Source organism: Hydra vulgaris, chromosome 06 (genome assembly GCF_038396675.1).
Source record: "Hydra vulgaris chromosome 06, alternate assembly HydraT2T_AEP".
In the NCBI taxonomy this organism is placed as follows: Eukaryota; Metazoa; Cnidaria; class Hydrozoa; order Anthoathecata; family Hydridae; genus Hydra; species Hydra vulgaris.
Genome location: NC_088925.1, coordinates 16694926 through 16716513, shown reverse-complemented (window position 1 = coordinate 16716513; position 21588 = coordinate 16694926). Strand labels below are relative to the sequence as shown.

The 21588-nt window shown below is 28.6% G+C and overlaps 1 protein-coding gene across 1 annotated transcript; it reads right to left on the bottom strand.

The window, feature by feature from the left end:
• Positions 1 to 279: 279 nt before the first annotated feature.
• LOC100203849 (anaphase-promoting complex subunit 4) lies at positions 280 to 2775 on the bottom strand. The gene has a single exon (XM_065799381.1). It carries the CDS (start codon positions 2540 to 2542, stop codon positions 329 to 331), a length of 2214 nt encoding a protein of 737 aa, XP_065655453.1. The 5' UTR covers positions 2543 to 2775; the 3' UTR covers positions 280 to 328.
• Positions 2776 to 21588: the final 18813 nt, after the last annotated feature.

The window sequence follows — 21588 nt, the reverse complement described above, 5'->3', positions numbered from 1 at the left end:
AATACTTAACATTCTGGGGTGTCCTATAACTTTAATGACAAGGGTGGCACTGATGATGATGATTATGAAGATGATAATGATGATGAAAACTCAGCTGGTAACATCTAATATAAAGTTACCAGTATAATTTTAACAATTCAAACTAAAAATTATGTAAAACCTAGAAAGCAATTTAATTTTGTATATCATTTTAGTAAGAAATTTAGGGAAAAAATTATAAAAGTAAATAATTAGGGCTTTATTTCAAAGATTGCAACAAAATAATATAAATACCAAATCTATAAGTAATGTAATTTAATTCTATAATAAAAAAACTAATTTAAAATATTTATAATTGTGATTCGCTAGTATCATTATTTTTATCATTTTCAATATCATCTTCAGAAGACATGTCAAATATACAAACTCTCCTTCCACTTGCTGCTACTAAACAACAAACTTTACGTGAATATCCATTTACGCATATAAACTTTGAACTAAACCCTTCAATATAACGTAGTTCAGAAATGAATCCTCTAATGGCCTGTTGTTGTTTGAGCTCCAAAATCGTATTAAGAACACAGTAATTATAATCAGCTGTCAACTCTATTGATTTATTATTTAATATTTTACTCAACGCTACCTGACCAATAACACTGGAGCTATTATCATTACTATTAAATTCCTCAAATACAACAGTGATAGTTTCAAAGTTATAAAACTGTGCGTTTCTTAATACAATATAGTTATCATCAGTATAAGACGAATTCAAGTCTGGGTCTAATTCAATCACACAATGGTGTACATTAACTAAACTGTTTGCATCAATTTTTAATAAAATTAGATTATTAGATTCACAAGAACAAGCTACAATTAATACTAATATTAAATTTTCTTTTTGAAGAAATGAGGTTGACGGAAAACAACTTTTTTTGTAATCAGGATGATCTGGATGATTTTCAAAAATTTTTATAGATGTTTTCAAATTAAAAGAGTCAGATAAATATTGTTTGAATGATTGAAAAATTACATTCAATGCATCTTTCAGTTGATTAAACAAACTAACTAAGGTGGCTTGTGAATTTGGTTTAATAACGAGTTTACTGCTTTTTAGCAGATTATTTGAACTTATGAAATTGTACCAAGCATTACTTGAAAAATCATCAGGAAAATCTAAACTCTCTGTTTGAAAAAATTGACTAACTCGTTCTAAGTCATAACCATATTTATTGTTTTTCTTCGCTTTTAACAGACGATACTCCAAAAATTCTAGCATAACATCAAACTCCTCATTTGTAAATTGTTTAAAAGGAATAGGGTTTTCTTCATCACTTATAGTAAACATAAAACTTATAAGCCAAACAAAAAAAATTCGGAAATTGTTCATATCACTGCAAACAGTTTGAAGTAACACACGTGTCTTCAACATCAGTTGGTGAAGTATGGATAAACATTTTTGTGTTATACCATCTGTTATACGTAAAAGACCAAACTTATCAAACATTTCTTCCATTCCACATAATTCAACTATGTTAAACAATAAATGCTGCAAAATTATTTCTAGTTCTTCATTTATGAAAGCTTGCAAATTTAAATAAGAAGAATGAACACTTTGTGAAATTTGTTTTAATCCTTTTATTGTAAGATGCTGTATTAAAAATGTTTCCATCTCAGGACTGGCTTCACCTATTGTGTAAGCTGCTGTAAAAACACAAACAACAGAACTTCCAGTTGCTTGCAGCATTTCCTCAAGTTTTTCAAGTTTAGTATTTATTCTAAAACACACATCATCAGATACCTCTTTCATCCGATTAATAACTTTTTCACATTTATCTATTAAAGTAATAATTTTTATAAGTTTTCTAGACAAAAAAAATAAGTCTGAGCTTTGTTCAGAAAAAAGTTTTGATGAGTATTGCTGCAAATAAGTGCATTCTACATTACCGTTAGACTCAACTCCTTTAAAAATTACAGAAAGCATTCCAGTTGATAACTCTACATGTGTATTTAAAACAATAACATTTTGGAATAAATTGTTGCTTAAATTTACTGATAATATAGGAAAAATGCCTTCAGCATAATAAGAGACCTCTCCATTGTCACAGCCCACAGTCAACATAAACTCATACTCATTATCTGAACTATTTATCAAACTATTTAGATTGTTAAACTCCAACTGTAAATTGTCTTTTTCAACAAATGGAACGCATTTTTCGCTTAACTCGTTATACTTTTTAGATTTTATTTGTGAGCTCCAACAAAGCGATGTTACTTTACATGGACATTTTACGGTGTTAAGTATAACAGCTTTTTCTATCTCCACTAAACTTACAGAACCATCTTCATAACCAATAGCTAACAATTTCCCATCAGGTTTCCAAGCAACTTGAACTGCTTTATTAGTTTTTCCAGGCATTACCCAAACCTTTTGCCAATATAATCGATGCAGTCGAACGTCTCCATTACTTAAAACAACTGCAATTAAGTCTCTCATAGGGCTCCATTCTGAAAGCAATATTTCAATGTTACAAGCTTTATCACAAATTTGTCGAAATGAAGTCATTATTAGGTAATAGTAAGGTACAGGTATCAACTAAACTTAAATACTTCCTAATAATTACGGCTGAATTAAGTTTTCAAAGTTACACATTTTTATAAAGATACTTGACTTGAAACTTAAACTCCAGTGAGGATTTCCAGGTTTCGCGTTTTTTATAAAATCCTGACCCAAATATAATAAGTGCTTAAATATCGAAATCGTTTTTAATAGTGACAAGTTATAACAAATTTTGCTATAATATCAAAAATAATTATTTTATATAATGAACATACATGTATTAAATTATTAAATTATTAAATTATTAAATGTATTAAATTATTAAAAACATGTATTAAATTATCTATCTCAAATTATTATAAGAAAATGAGTATAAGTGGTATACATAAATTTAAATAATTCGGGTCTTGATTTTACAAGAAACGCGAAACCTGGATTCGCTAACTGGAAAGAACTCAACGCCGTTAATGTAAATTCTCAAAATTTTTTGTCTTGTTTATTCTCGGTGATAACAAACATACTTTTTTTCCGGTCTGCAACATTTGTTTAGATATTGTTTAAAACTTAACATATCTTTTGCGAAAAATAAAAAAATGTTGTAAGGAAACGCAATATTTTGTTGAATATATATATATTTTTTGTTGAACTTTACTCAATTATTAGAAGTAATATATTTTTTTATATCATGAATAAAAATTCATTTTTGATAACAATAATAAATCTTAATATAATATAATAATCCTAGTATAATATAATATTAATAATGTTCTTAAATAATGCTATATTATATAGCATTATTTAATAATAAATTATTTACATATGTATATATGCTATATAGTATTAAATAATGCTATATTACATATGTATATATGATAAATAAATATATATGATAATATATATGATAATATGTATATATGATAAATAATGCTATATTACATATGTATATATGATATATAGTATTAAATAATGCTATATTATATAGCATTATTTAATAATAAAATTATATACATATGTATATATGATATATAGTATATATCATATATACATATGTATATACAATATATCGTCACATATACATAATAATACTATATATATATATATATATATATATATATATATATAAAAATATTATATGTGTATTTATAACTACAAATATCATATATTTATTTATAACTATTTAATATGTAGTGTTACAACTATTTAATATGTAGTATATATATATATATATATATATGTAGTTATAAGTATTTATGCACATAATCGTTATGTAGTGCATAACCATTGAATGTACAGTTAAGTACACAATCATTGAGCCATAATTTTGCAGTATGCATGCCATATTTTGCATAATAATGTTGTTATATATATAAATACATATATATATATATATATATATATATATATATATATATATATATATATATATATATATATATATATATAATAACATTATTATACATAATATGGTATGCATACTGCTAAAATTATGGCACAATGATACTACATAATGATAATGTTGTAAACACATTATAAACTCATTTTTTATAATATTTAAGTTCTTTTATAATAAAATAATAATAACATTAGATGTTGTCATTAAGAATAATTGTATTATTTATATAACTGTTTTTAATACTAATTTGAAAAACTTTGATATTATTAAATCAAAATTATATCTAGTGGTATAATACTATTTCTAGATATATTTTCAGTGTTAAAAATTTGAAAATATTGAAGTGTGTCTAAATAAAACACATTTGCATTAACTGTGATTTTATAAGCAGGAATTTTGTGTTTGTTTTCCAAACAATGTTTCCAGCATTTTTCTAAGTACTCTGACTGTTGTTGCATTGAGGAGGAACGAAAATGGGTAAATATTTTTTTCGAATTATTGGGGTAGTTTATATCAAAGAATACTACTCCATCTTCAACTTCTTTCCACCATACATTAATGTCTTCTACTAAATAGTCAGCTGGTTTTTCTAAAAGTTTTTGATATTCATTGCTATTCTTTTCAATCCAAGTAAATGATATTTTTGTGTCATTAAATAGACTATGTAATGGTTAGTAGAATTTATGAAGTATTGAAACGCCATCACATAACTTTTTTCCTTCATTTAAATATTTTTTTGCTTGGTTGCGGATTATTGCATTAAAAATAACATTATCTGAATGATGATTAGAAGATGTTTTTGTTGACAGTTTCAAATTTTGAAACATTGCTTCTTCTTTTTCCACATTAGACGTACGACCTGCAAACAATCTATACTGTAGTGGAGCATGGGATGTGATTGAGTGATAGTATGCACCAAAGAATTTTCGCTTGATATTTTTTAAATTTGCTTCTAAATGTTCTTTTATAATTATTGCATGTACAAATGTGGTATTTATTAAACGAAGAATACTGTGTGTTGATCTAGATTCTTCTGGCATATAAAGGATGTTTTGTATTTCGCACAGAGTTAGTAAAAATTTAAAAACAAAGTGATCAACCTTGTAATGTTCTAGGAACCAGTTAGTAACTATTAATAAACTTTTTCGATAGTTGGCAGCATTTTTTGCTTCAATACCATTGAAAGAGCTTTTAATTATATTTTCTACAATTTTTTTATCTTTTATTTCTACTAAATATGGCAATTCATCAAATATATTTTTAATATGGTTTGAAATATCATGCATTGGTTCATTATTTAAAATTTCATAGTGTAAAAGATTTAGTTGCGTTAAAGAAAAACCTGGTTTTTTAAAAAGAAGGGCAGGCAATCCTTGCACTCCATGCATTTCATTTGCCAATAGCTCCTTTAATTTTTTGACAGATGTATTTAATGGAAATTGAATATTTCTTTCATAAAGCTCTTGTTCAGTCTGATCTTTTTTTAGAAATGAATATAATTTGGTTTTTCCTTGGTTTACTGCCAGCTGTGAGGTGTTACTTGCATTTATATGGTCTATACGATTTTGTAAGGAAGTGTATGGGAAGCTTAGTGATATAGATATATTATTAGAAAGATCTGCATGCATGTTGCATGCCCAACAAAAATAATTACCACCCTTCTGATGACCAGCTTCCAGTTGTGCTGCTGGATTGTCACCTTTGAATATTCGTGCAACATCTAAAATAGGTGTTCCCTTGAATTCTAAGGGATTGCTCAATTGCAAAATGTCATTAATCCTGTCATCGCTATACAAAAGTTGCTGGTCATTGGAAGGACATCTACCAAGTATGTATAAATAAGGCTTTTCGACCTCTGATTGAACATTTATGTCCTCTCCATACTTTTGTTTATATTCAAAGCTACTTAAAAATATGGCTGTATCATACATTACGCTAACAGTAACAAGAAAGTGAGTGTGATTAGATATACTGGAGCAATCATGCCAAAACATTAAATTCCTTGTTCTTTCATAAGTTTTAAGTATATTTATCAGCTCTTTTTTAGTTAAGGTGTCATATTCATCTTTATATTCCTTAATATTATCAAGAGCATCAACAATTTGCCTTTGAGAAAGTGCTTCTAGTTCATTATCGTTTTGAACTTTCATAAAAATCTCATGGTCTTTGAACATATTTAGTCTTATATCTTTCAAGGAAATTTTTCTGCCTTCAATATGAACCTCTTTTTTTGTAATTGTTTGCTTTTCAGATGATATAAATATTTTTTCATATCTTTGGGGTACAATCTTTTCCCCTGAATTATATGTTCCATCGTCTATTTTTTTTTTGAGTTGCTGCTTTATTTTTTTATTAGTTGGCTTGCATGGCAAAGATATATCTCTGATGTATGGCATGTTTAACCTATAAATGAGTTTAAACATGAATGATTAATAAAATTTGAAAAGTTTAACTTGTTAATGATAAGTGAAGGAAAGGTAATAAATACCTCCGTTTTTTTCTTCTATACTGTATATTATTAATATTAGTGCCATCAAAGTATGTATTATCTGACATTTTTCTTTTTAGATTTAGTCTTTTTAGATCGCAGTTCATAGATTCTAAAAGTCTTTTCAGTACTTGGCCTCCGTTTGCGGGTGTAATACCTAAAAATTATTTTGTTTAAAATTCTTGTTTTTTATTGGTACTTAAAATGGTTAAACTAATTTATTAGCATAATACATTTATTATTAGTTTATTATTTTTGTAAATATACTATATCGCAGACATTTAAAACTATTACCTTTTTTGTTTGTCACAGAAAATTTGCGTGCTAGTTCAGAAAAGTTTATTTTAAAACCATTAGGGTAGGATGAAATTTCATCCAAACACTCAACTTGTTTCCAAGAATATTTCTCAATAGAACCGACAGGGTTTTTTGCTTTTTTCTCTCCCTAAATTAGTGGTAGAAAAAAAAAACTTTGTATAAGCCTCACTATATGCACCTTTCAATCCTTAATCCTTCTCTGTAGTATGCTAGAAGGTATATAACATAACTACATAAGGAATGGCTAGTACTTCTCTGTACTTAGAACACATTTGTCATATGGATTGTTAAACGAGCCCTGTGAGTGTTTCCACATCTCGTAGGTTCCTTCTAGATGTGAATAGAGTTTTAAAGTATGTGTGTATGAATATATATATATATATATATATATATATATATATATATATATATATATATATATATATATTTATATATATATATATATATATATATATAAATATATATATATATATATTTATATATATATATATATATATATATATATATATATATATATATATATATATATATATATATATATATTGAAATATACAACTTGAAATTATAATACCAAGGCTATCTGTTGCATTGAATTAGTGTATATTGTCCAAATTATAAAAAATGCAAACATCATTTATAATTAATGATCGTTTGAGCTGGTAAGAACTATAATGGTGTAAGTTAAATTTTCCTCTATTTGATATTTATTAGGTTTTATTAGATTCTTTATTTGGTTTATGTAGAAAAATCCCTACATACTACTTCACCCAGGGGTCACTGGATGAACTAATGACTTATGCCAGTCCTAAATTTAACATAATGACGCATTGTAATTATAAATATTGACTTAACTCAAATCTGTTTTGAAGATAAACTATTCTTATTTTAACCAACTCATTTGTTTGCACTTGACTTACATTTTTTATAGCTGATAGTTTTAATATTCTTATTTTTTTCGCATTTTTTTGTGTTTCAAAACTATGGGTTAGGCGGAGCTTATCTCTATTGCTTAATGATACAGGAACACCAAATGCCCTAAAAAAGTTAATTTTTTATTATACTTTGTGTTATATACATATATTATATATGTAAAACAAAGTGAGAGAGAGAGAGTACATTCTCCCTCTCTCTCTCTCTAGCGCAGCAAGCACACACACACTTGTGTAGTATATACAGTATGTACAAACAATATTTAGTATGTATAGATCTAAATACTCAGGTGTTTATAAATACTTATCTGCTGAGCTTTCGTATATAAATACCTATCTGTTGAGGTTTCTTTCCATTGATTTTCAATATCATTTTTTATTTTATTTGCATCATATCTTAGTTTTTTTATTTTATTTTGTGGATTAGGATTATTTTGTATATTGATTTTCATAGCCTTTGTGAATGTGGTGGAAAATGTTTTATTAAAATGCTGATCTAGTTTGTTCAGTGCTTTATGAGTTGCGATTGAAAGTTTTTTCTGCCTATACATTCCTCTTTTTTCTGCTTTATATTTGAACCTTTTACATTTGACAGGAAATTTTTCTAACACTAATTTTAATCTTTTGTTAGCTATGCATCCTTGACAGTTAAAAAGGCTATGAAGCATTTTTGAGCTTCCTAAATTAATAAATCTTTCTTTGGAAAAGGTAAGCAAAACATCTTTCAAAGACAATTTTGACCTGGTCTTCCCTAAGTTTTTTAAATGTTTAACAATAACCGGGCCTTTTTTTTTTATTTGTTCATAACTAAAGTGAAATGTAGGATTTTTTTCAATATAAATTTTGTATTGATGATTTAGCACTCTTGATCTAAAAACTTTATAATTTTCATTTACTAAATGTTTGATTCTATGTTTTTCAGTTAAAGCTATATATACTGCAACTTTAGAGAAACCGCAAGTTAAAGGATCAGCAATAGACAGCTCTGACATAACAAAAAATTGAGTTAATTTTATTATAAATCTGTTGTTTACTTGTATTCTAAATTTGGTTAAGTAAATTTATATTCTGCCCGCTATTTTACATGTTTACATTAATCTAAGGTAATTTAAAGACCGGAATTTTAGTAAAATAGTTTTATGGCATTATAAAATAGGGGTGGTTCATATCACAGTAATGTTTAAATTTTGAGCTTAGACTTTTAAATAAACATTAAGAGGTTTAACTTTAAAAGTCTAACTGGTCGTATGTCAATTTGTGTGTTCTTCACACTCAAATTAATAAAAACTTTCATATAAAATGGAAAAAACAGATTTTAAACTTGAAATAACTAATTTTTTTCGACCTTTAATATGTTTGCAGACATATGACTGGTTAGAAATTAAACATATAACTTAAAACTTGTTTGAAAAAGTTGTTTTCTAAATTTAATGTTTTATCTTCATTGAGAGCAGCACCATTTTATACCAAAATATGGTTCATCAACTATAAAGCAAAATTTTATATCTAAACTTTAGTAATTTAAAAAAAAGTTAACTTTATTTGATTTTAGACAAATTAAAGCGCTCGGGGAAAAAAAAAAAATTAAAAAAAATTAATTATTTGGGCTAAAAAAATGCAGTCAAACATAACCTTTTTATAAAAACGCAAAATTCGTGTATTTTCCAGAACATGCATTAACGGCGTTGAGAAGTATCGACCAGTAAGTAAAAGTAACTAGATTTGTTAATTATAACATACAGTAGCGTTCAAAAGTAATTGGACAAACATCTTTTTGGTTATATTTTTTTATCGAGTTGACATTTTAAAATAAAATTTTGCATAAGCATGTCAAATTATACTACAATTATGAAAAAGAAAACAGAAACCCAAATTTGGGAATAATTATTCAAAATTTTAATGATTGGCTCAAAAGTAACTGGACAAACTAAATGTCGTTTAAAAAAAAACTTTCTCAAGAAAAGAAAAATTTTCAGCATTCTTTATGAAGATTTCTGTTAAATAATATACATAATGTTACATAGTGTTATATTCTGTTACATAATGTATATAATCTGTGCATAATCCCAGTACTTCAATGGAAAGCCTTTTGCCGCAACGACAGCATTACAGCTACGTGGCATTGAATCAACCAAATTAATTAGAACATAAATTGGTATTTCCTCTCATGTGCGCTTAATCAATTCAAACAAATCATGCTGATTAGATGGTTTCCAAACACTAGTTTTTCTCTCAATATGTTCCCAAAGATGTTTGATTGGGTTCAGGTCTGGAGATTGTGACGGCTATTCCAAGATACAAACTTCCTTTTGACCCAAAAGGTCCATGACTAGCTTGGAGGTGTGTTTTGGATTGTTGTTGTCAAGGAAAGTCCAGCCACGCAACATTTTGTCTTTTGCATATGGCAGCATTATATCTGTGATTATTCCTTTATACACGTTTTGGTTCATAATGCCTTGAACACGTTAGATTGGACCTACTCAATCACGGCTAAAACATGACCAAACCATTACTGAACCACCACCATGCTTTATTGTAGGAACTTGGTACTTAACATCATTTTGAAGACCTATCGGACGTCAAACATATTTTATACCATCAGAACCAAACAAATTAAACTTTGACTCATCACTCCATAGTATTATTGACCATTGGTTTGCTGTCCAATTCAGGTGTTCTTTAGCGAATTTTAACCGTGCTCTACGATTTTTTGCAGAAACAATAGGTTTATTTAACAGGACGACGGCCAAAAAGATTGTTTTGTCTTAAGCGACGCTTTACTGTTGCATAAGAGCAAGAAATTTGATGTGATTGTGTACATTCTCTATGAATTTCTTTAGCGCTCTTGCGCGGATCTGCCTTTGATGTTACTACAACATTATCTTAGCGAAAAAGTGGTGATTTCGGGTGTCCTGACTTTGTTGAAACTTGGAAGTGACTCCAAACTTGGAAGTGAGTTGTTGAAAAACTTTTAATGTATTACCAATTGTTGATCGCGGAATGTTCATATCTATTGAAATTTGTCTTACCATTATTAGATGCTTGTACAATCAACTTTTTCACTGCCTCGCTTAAATATTCACTGCCTCGCTTAAACATTTATTATGTCCCATTGCAACTTATTGATAGTTGAACATTTTTATAAAAATCTTCCTTCAGAAAAAGAAGTTAAAATAGTCCAAGGTATTTCAACGTTGTTAGAATTTAGTTTGTCGAATTACTTTTAAGCCAATCATTTCCATTCTTTTAGCAAAATTTTGAGCAATTACTCTCAAAAGGAAACTTTTGTTTTGTTTCCTCCTTCCTCACTGTTTTAATAAATCTATATTTGCTTGTTCTCGCTGCCTTCGTGAATATCTTTACTCAATATATATACATTTGCAAATACCCCTGAGGGTATAATAAACATAAACATTATATACGATATAATAAATGACGCACCCACAAAGTTCCTTCTGACGCAACACAATAATAGTTAATATAATATATAATAATGTACACTGTGAAAATTGATGAATCAATTGTGGAGCACAATAACAGAAGATGTTGTGCTATAACAGCTATTAATGTTTTAAAAATAGCATTGTTTACTTTTCAATGTATATAAATATTATTTAGTATTTCATTAATAATTTTTGCAATAATCTGATTTATCAAGTTTATTTTTGAATTGGTCAATTGTTATTGATTCGATAATATGTGGTTGTAAACCATTTCAGGCATTTACGACTCTACACGAAAAGAAATTATATCTAGCATTACTCTTACAGTATGCCTTTGCTAACTTTTGGTTGTGACTACGAAAATTGTAAGGTTTTAATTGAACTTTAGATATTGAGTCGTTTATCCAATTTATTTCCTCATAACCGTTCTGTATTTTATATTGAAAAATAAGATCTCCTCTTAAACGACGCTCTTCTAGAGTTGTTAATTTCAATAACTGTAGTCTTTTTTCATATGGCATTTTTTTTAAAGCTGGTACGAGTTTTGTTGCCCTTCTCTGTACTTTTTCTAACTTTAAGATGTCTTGCTTCAGATAAGGACACCATACTTGGATTGCAAACTCAAGATGGGGTCTTACAAAAGTCGTATATAATTTTTTTGCCATATTCGAGTCAAAAAATTTAAAAAATCGTTTAATAAGAGCAAGCATTTGATTTGATTTTCCGACAGCTTTATCAATATGACTGGTCCATTTTAAATTAGATTGCATCATTACTCCTAAATCTCGCTCTACTTTTGATGTTGCTAAGATATTATTCTGTTGAGTTTCAGCCAATGTGCATAATTTTACACTTTTCATGGTTAAATTTCATTAACCATAATGACGACCATTTCATAATATTATCAATATCTTGTTGTAATTTGTTTATGCAAATATCTTCATCTGATTTAAAAATATTTATAATTTTGCTATCATCTGCATATAATTTAATATTATTTTTTAATGTGTCTGGCAGATCGTTTATAAAAATAAGAAATAGAAGGGGCCCAAGGACAGAACTTTGTGGAACTCCACTCTCAACTGTTAGCCATTTTGATTCACAATCCCCTAAAATTACTTGTTGGTTTCTATTATGTAAATAGCCTTTTATTCAATTTAGAATTACTCCAAAAATACCATATGATTTTAACTTTAACATCAATCGCATATAAGGTACTTTATCAAAAGCTTTTGAGAAATCTGTATACAACATATCAACACACCAGCCATTCTCAATAGCATAAAATAAAATATCATTTGTTTCTAGTAGATTAGTAGTACAGCTTTTGTTCTTTCGAAAACTATGTTGGTTACTATTTCATAAATTGCTTGTTAACATGTAATCCATTATTTTGTCACCTAAGATTATTTTTAAAATTTTGCATGGTATTGACATTAATGAAATTGGTCTATAGTTTGCAGGATCATTTTTATCTCCATTCTTGTATAGTGGTGTTACATTTGCCATTTTCCATATGAGTGGAATTTGTTCTTCTTTTAAGGATCTTTTGAATAGTAACTCTAAAGGTTTTCAAAAATTATTTTGACATTTTTTTAACGCATATGAACTTACACCATCTGCTCCTAATGCTTTATTGACATTTAGTTCACTTTAATTCTAACGATGTCTTGAGTTATTACTGAGTCTATATCTAATTCTAAAATCTTGCTTGTTTTTACTGTAATGTTAGGAAAATTTGTTGGATCTTCTATAACAAATACTGAATGAAAGTTTTCATTGAGGAGATTAGCAATATTATCACGATTTGTTTGTAAGGAACCATTTTTATCTGTTATTATATTAATGCCTAATTTTATTTTTCTATTTGAATTAACACATGCATAAAATAGTTTTGGAATTTCTTTTGATGACTCAGCTATTTTTTTCATAATTTATTCTTTTTGATTTAACTAGATTTTTTATTGTTTTGTTGATTAAAAAATATTGGACTTTTAGATTGTCACATTTAAAACCATTAGATAATAGTTTGTGCCATAAACTTGTTTTGTTTCTTATTGCTTTTTTTGCTTGGAGAACCACTTGTCCGTTGCCGGTCCGACAACCGGCAACGGACAAGTGGTTCTCCAAGACCGTGTACTCAAACAGGTTTATCGATAATTAATGAGTTCAACCAGCTGACAACAGTAGTCGAATCACACTTTATGGTAATACATTCAAATCTCCATTTTGTGGCTAGATTAATTCCTTTTATCACGTCTTCTAACTCTGCGAGATTAATGTGAGCCAAATTGTCTTGTTTCCTCAGCCATGAACAGTCTTCTACTATTTCTCCAGCCACTCCAAGAACTATGCCAACAGCCAAACTGCTTGCATCACACCACACTGTCGCTTCAGAAGTGTTTTTGACGTTCCATGACCCATGAACGGGATCTTCTTTTGTAAGTCTTTCATTTAAACTGCATACTAATTTGACAACACGTTCATTCACCAAAGAGTCCCATCCACAACTACTCCTTTTTAGATAGCTGCACGAAGGGCGCAACCAATTTGCTATTGGAAAATGCCCGGTCAGCTGTCCACACCAAGAAAAGATTTGCCAACTTTGTTGGAAAATCTTTTCTTGGTGTACTGCAGATGGCAATGCAGATGCACACTGCAGATGGCGATGTTTGGTACTGCAAACATCGCCATCTGCAGTATGACTGGATACAAATTGATTCAGCTCACGGTTGTCCATCACCGGACGTACTTTTAATTTCTTTCGTTGAATTACTGCCACCAACGGAATGATGCCATTACATCTCCCTTCATATAGTTTCAGCCATCACTGTGCTATCCATTCACTTATTTCCATTGTGTACTCACTGTTAACGTCTTCAGAGATATGGTAGTTCGGAATTTTGTTTGTTAAAGTTCTTCATCAGCAATTTCCAAGACACGCTCTAACTGCCATTTTTGAATTCTACTACGAAGTCTTTATCAATCAGCTTTTGAATAGTAGGCGAGGATACTTCATTCATTTTTTCTTGAGAGACTGCAGTAGCGCCAATAGGTAGTTGTTCCACATTGAAGTTTATGGTTTCGCCGTCTCTCCCGACTTGGACACCTCCAAGCACCCATATTTTGTCCATACCAAGTAGCATTTAATTTTCGAGAACAATGTTGGCAACCAAGCATTCCAAACCGACGATGGTATCATTTATAGACAGTTCAACAACAATCTGGAGTTTTACTTCAATTGACTTCCCATTCATCATAACAACCTTTTCTCATGCGAGTTTGACATTTTTTACATTTACAATATTACGACTTAAAATTGATTTGGAGCATCCAGTATCCAACAATGCCTTAACTTTTTTTTCATTGACACATACGCAGAGAGTTTGCGAATTTAAATTTTGTGGGAAGCCGTTTGCTTAAAAACGGGTGGCTTCCCTTACATGTTTTTTTGAGTTCGTACACTTATTATAGCAGTGCTGGGCCAGGTGGTTGTCCATTTCACACACAAAGTACCTTTTCTTCTCAATTTTTTGCTGCAGTTTCGACTGATATGTCCATCCTCGCCGCAACGGTAGCACGTTATGGTCTTTTTTCCGCGTCTTTGAGAAACCTGTCTTAGACTAATGGTATCAGGATTCACGCAACTAACAAAACACGATTCTTTGCGACGTAAGTTACCAAAGTTCTTGATTTTTCAGCGATCTGGTACAGCGGCGTTGTTGATATTAAGCTTACAGTTTGCAACTGTTTTTTTGCTTCGTCAGGTAATCCGAGAATAAATGCGCACCTTATCCACTCTTGGCTTACGTGAGATGATATTATTTTGCTAAGCCTTGTTAATTCTGCAAGATATACGTCAACGGACTCGTTCTCTTTAAGATAGCGATTAACGAAAGAAAGAAATAAGGGGAAGCACCACATACATTGCGTCAACTTTTTGAAGTTTTGCTACCAGTTCCAATTTCTGTATTCGTTTTAAAAACTCACCCGAACCATTGTACTGCGACACCAAATCCGCAAACTTTATCACGATGCTCATTGCCGAAATAGCTTGTAGTAATAATCTATATTTGTTTGTTCTCACTGTCTTCGTGAATATCTTTACTCAATATATATACATTTGCAAATACCCTGGGGGTATAATAAACATTATAAACGTTATATACAATATAATATAGTGCGGCCGTGGCACAGTGGTTAGAGCGCTTGCTTTATAAGCAGAAGATCGAGGTTCGAAACGAGCTTTGGACATATTTTCGTGTCACGGTAAGGAAGGAGACGTGAACTTCCTAGTTAAATGCACTTCCGCGGTGCTCTGTGACAAAACCGTTAGGTCTTCTTGGGGCACTTAAAATAACAAAAAAAGTATATATGACGCACCCACAAAGTTCCTTCTGACGCAACACAATAATAGTTTATATATAATGAAATTATATACACAAATTACACTCACCATTGTCGCTTATTGAGCCAGACCTGGAATCGAATTTATACGATTTTATACGAATTTATACGAAGGTAAACATTTTTACTCAAAATTTTTAACCTGATGTTTATTGAACATATATAACTATTTTTGGGTATTTTTTCTTTATTTACAGTTATTTAGTTTGGTTTATTGAGCACTAAGTTAATTACTTTGATATTTATACCTAATATCAAGGTTTCCAAAAACGATTACTTTACGTAGATCATGATTTTTATTGCGATTATTACTTGGTAGTTGGAACAGTTGTTAAAAAACTTATCCAGTCAATTTTTAAAAAAGTATTCCATTTTGATTACAGCTTACAAAGGTTACAAGCTAAACTTCAAAATTTTCCTTTTTCAACGCAAAGACGCCATTTTGACTTGCCGCTGGAATAATTATACAGCAAAGACTGTACTACGTTTTTAAACGATTTTCAGCTTCGTTCTCCCTCCGTTTTATTATACCTACTTGCTTAAACAAGTACAAACAATATCAAAGATTTAGTTGAAGACACTACTGATCTTAATTTTTAGCCGTAAAAAATTTTACTTTTTGAAGAAAAAGTTGAATGAGCTATATCAACTGGTAACATCTTAATAGAAGCACTCCACATCACAGGGCCGACAACATGGGTTTTCAAGAGGCGGGAGAGGGGTGAGCTATTGTAAATTTCTAAACAAAGTCCTCTATATCTAAAAATTTCTTGAGAAAAAAAGAAAACCTTCAGCAGACCTTTTTTCTTTCAAAAAGGTGTACTGAAGCCGTTTTCCTAGATCAGAGTGAAGATTCTATCTTTTTTTAAATAAATGTTTAGAAGTGTTTTAAATAAATATTTAGAAAAATCAGGCAATGATACGGTACCTGAAGATCTAAAAATATTGGTTAAAATTTATGAAGAAAGTGATCTACAAGTAAACATATTGCTCTGTTCTAAATTGAACATGATTATGAAAGTTTTTTGATGGTCCAAATACAAGATAAACCGGGTACGAACAGAAAAGAACAAAAACAAAGATATAACTATTCCTGTCGAAAAAGAAATTATACAAAATAGACTAGATCAGAAAAAAAAGTATATAGCCTTGATTTTATATTTAACAACAAACTTCTCCAAAATGATGCATCATGAATCACAAATATCTTTTTTCCAGTCCAGTTTTGACTGTTGAAATGCGTCATACAATTGCATTTTATAATGATGCGAGCATTACACACTTATCGAATAGCATTTTGTTGCAAATACTTCTTGCAATTTAAAAATCTTAACGAAATATATTATATAGATTCCATGATATTAGTGCTACAGATATATATAGTTTCTCTATGTTGCAAGATTTATCTATGAAGTACAAGAACAGAGAGTATGCAATACGTTTGAACGCAGCGAAGGACATTTCAAAATTAATTTCTAGTTCAACTGCTGTGTGATCAACCTTAATTCTCCTACTGTCCAATATTTGCTTTAAGTAATTTTACCGACAAATAACTGCAACAGGTTTCAACAACACCTATTGATACAATTTGTAATAAGTTTGAAATTTGATCTTTAATTAAAGTAAAAAGATTAGCATTAAATAATTCAGCTGACGTGGATACATTTTATGATATCGAAATTGCTGAAAAAGATATCATTGATTATAATATACATTTACTGCTTGATTGTCAACAGAAAAATCCAAAAATTTTGCATTTAAAATTTTTGGTGAAAAACCTAGATCTTTGTTGAAAAACCATTGCCAAAAAGTTCTACTATTCTAGGATTATAAATGACGTATTTATTTTTAATCAGTTTAAAAAAAAGATATTTATCTTTCGAACAATAAACGATCATTTTGATTACATCACTAAAGTTTTAATTAGGTTTACTTTTGTCAAATGAAAATCTGAGTTTTCAAATATTTTTCAAATTATCTTTAAAAAAAAAACATTACTTTTAATTGGTTGTCAGTGAAGGTTACATAGTGAGCTGTATAAGGTATAGTTCTGGAGTTAAGAATCATTTTAAGTGGTCACTTTTTCTTAATGTTATAAATTACAGAGACAGTAAAATTATTTGCGGAGTTCTACCACTATTTTCTTTAAAACAGCGCAGAGACTATAAGCTAAGAGTTTGAAAAAGCCCAAATAGAATTTCAAGCAACAATGCATTAAAATAAAATAAATGTAAGTATATGTAAACCAATTTTTGACTCAAACCAAGAGCGTAGAAAAATATTTTTGATGCTTTAGAAATGACTCTTTCAAGCATTGTGCAAACTTCAAATTTAAGTATCCCAGCAGGCGCTTGTTTTTAAAAGTTACATTCTATATGTATTTTAAATGTCTTTTAAACATTTTCTAAACATTCTCATGTAAAGAATGTTTAAAAGACGTTTAAAAAACGTTTAAAAGTCATTAAGAGTGTAACTTTTGAAAACAAATGCCCGTAGGATTAAAGCTCATGTGCCCTCACATTTTGGATACCTGGGGTGATCGTTTAGGGGTATTTTAATTTCGATGCTCCAATTACATCAATTTTTTGAAATGCATTCTCATTTGACATATACTGACAAAAACATTGACGTATGAAGATAAAGACAAATAATATATTGAGTATTTCCGCTGTGTTTTTTTTAATATTAAATATATTTTGTATTGGAATTCTTTTAACAATGCAGTAATACCTCCGAAGCTTAATTTTTTTTTTTTGCATAAAAAGAATAGTATTATGGAATAATAGAAAATCTATATATTCAATCTTGGTACCTTTCTAATTTCTGATAATGGCTGATTTTTTGAACGTTTATTAAAACATTATTTGACAGTTTAATGACTCATAAGTAATTTTGTATGCAATACCCCCTCAATTTTTTTTAAACCAATAAAATTAGAATGGAGTACCTTTTTCAAAAACGATAAGCTTGCGGAAATCTTTTATGTTTTAAGATAGATGTATTTAAAGTAAGCCCCAAATTTATATACATACGCATGTATCTGTATAACATAAATTAAATCTTAGTTTTGTTTATGTCATTAGTATGTCATTCTCAATAAATTATGGATTTATCTAAAAAATACTAAACTGGTTCTTTGCAAGAGACTGCATATTTACATAAAACTCTTAAAAATTTACTGCAAATATTAAAAGAAACTATTTTTATTATTGTTTATGACACAATGTAGTTTTACAGTTTTAGGAACCTACACAAATGATGTATCAAGTTACCTTATAATTGCTAATAGAAAACAATTGCTTAATTTTTAGTATCAACTTGTTTTTTCAATAGTTTTGTTAAATGAAGTAAAGAGTCTAATGATTAAAAAACCAAATGGATTGTAGTTTATAAAATAATGTTACTTACCCTGCTAGCGCACACACGTTGATAAAACGTTAGAACAATATTGAGTGTTGCGTTGACCCAACGTAAGTGTGCTAGCTGGGTATCGATAGACACATTGATTAAAATACATTATAACTTAGCAACTTTAAAAACTAATCAATTACTTTGTCATCAAAAAAACATAAAATTAATGATATCAAATGATAAATTTTGGCACCCCTTGGACAGCCTGGGACAAACTGTCCCTTTTGCCCCCTTCCCTATATATATATATATATATATATATATATATATATATATATATATATATATACATATATATATATATATTGGAGAGCTTTATTTTGGATAGGGTAGATGAAATCTACCCTAAAGCTCTCCAATATATATATATATATATATATATATATATATATATATATATATATATATATATATATATATATATATATATATATATATATATATATATATATATGTGTATATATATATATATATATATATATATATATATATATATATATATATATATATATATATATATATATATATATATATTGGAGAGCTTTATTTTGGATAGGGTAGATTTCATCTATCCAGTTTTCAAAAAAAGCTCTCCTATTAGCTCTGTTGAGTTAGTTCAATAACACTACAGCCAGATTAAAAAAAAGTATATATTTTTAGAGTAAAAGATAATTTTTTCTTATTTTGAAAAAGTCTAAAAATTATAATTTTTTAATACACCCTGTTTTTTATTGAACATTTAACTGCATTTCGTTCAATAGTTATGCGAAAAATCATAGATGAGACTATATTTGCTTTGCGTTTTCAAACCTACTATGAGGCTTTGAAGCTTTTTTAAAGAACTTTTGTCTTCCATTTTAGCTAAGCGATTTTGCTGGTCTAATTTTAAGCTATAAAGGCTTTTAAAGACTCTCATGCATTTATACGTCATCCCTCACGCAATACTCCAAAAGTAATTTGGAGTATTGCGTGTTCTTTTGAATTAGTTTTTTTCAATCAGCATTGATGGTAATATAGGATATTGTTTGATGATAGATGTTTGAAAGTTACATTATGTAAGATTCTGTCTAAAACTTTAAAAAAATTAGAAACACATCATATTATACTTAAGCGTAACTGGAATTCTGACGCTCTTGACTAATTTAATTTTCTGCGTTCTTGAAAAAGTGACAAATTTCAGCCTTTTCAATTGTTAGAAAATAATTATAAAAGATTTTTCCTTTTGTTTATGGTAATAATTATGTATTCTGTAAAATGAAAATCATATCAAAAATACAATAGATAGGGAAAATACTTATTTACAGTTTATTAATAGTTAACTAGCACGGGACGTAAAAAAGACGTCTTTTAATCATCTTTTAAATGTTTTGAACGTTTTTTAAACGCTTTGAACATTTTTTAAACGTTTCGAACGTTTTTTGAACGTTCAAATGACGTTATTTTTAGATCCTGTGCCCACTGGGAAATAATGGTAAATAAATTGCAGGATAAAACTAATATTAAAAATATTGTTGTATAAATATTGAGTACAGTAATACTTGAAGTATCATGTGTTATAAAGTAAAGCAATATTGTCAATATGATAGAACTTGCTAACATATAAATAAAAATAGAAACTCTCAATTAAAAGTAATTTAAGTAAAACGGCACTGATAAACAACTAATACTATATATATTTTTTCCATTAATGTTTGCAAAACTGGTGAGGATTTTACCAAGGTTTATTATTTTTTTTCTTTATGTTTTTCTTTATGTTTCTTTATATAACCAATACAAAAATAATAACTTAAACTTACAATGATAGAAAATATAACAAATATAAACAAGGTATCTGAAAGAAAATCGCAAAGTTCTTGTCGTCAGAACCTTAAATAAGCATTTAACAAGGATAAGGTAAACAAAAATTTATAAAATTTTACAAAATTGCAAGGTAAATGTATCTTAAGAAAGATCAAGAGGATCTTCTTATCAGAATTTTATACAAGCGTAAACCAAAATAAATTAAATAAATTAAAAAGTGAAAAGTATAAGAACAATAAATAAAATAAGTAAGAATAGACTTCTATAAACGAAGATATGTATGTAAACAATAAAAATGTAGACCAAAACATATTTGGTCTACTTTTTTAATAAATAAAATAACTTTTACTACTAATATAACTCAATATATTATCTAATTAAAAAATGAGGTTTTTTAGTTATTTTTAAAAAGCCAAAAAGTATTAGGTAGGGCCGACGACACGGGTTTCGAACTGGAGGGGCACAGTCGTCAATATCTAAAAAAAGTCCTCTATATATAGAATTTTCTTAAAAAAAAAAAAGGTCCCTTATAAAAAAAGTACGGAGGAACACTTTCCTCCCCCCTCCTCTCCGGCGTCGTTGGCCCTGATAGGTACATCAAAATTAAAATTTGGCAAAAGAATTATTTTCCAAAAGTGTGGCGCTCGATAAGTAATACAAAATTGATTAAAGTTTGTTTGACAACAAGGTCATTTAAAAAGTTATTATTTCGCAAAATATGTAGGGATAAGTTATTTATATATTAACATAAAATATTAAATATATTTAACTCGTATATATTTAGAATTCTCATCTCAATACAATAATGCTTTGAATGAGAGAAGCGATTTGCGAAATCGATCATATGGATTGAGCATTTTTGA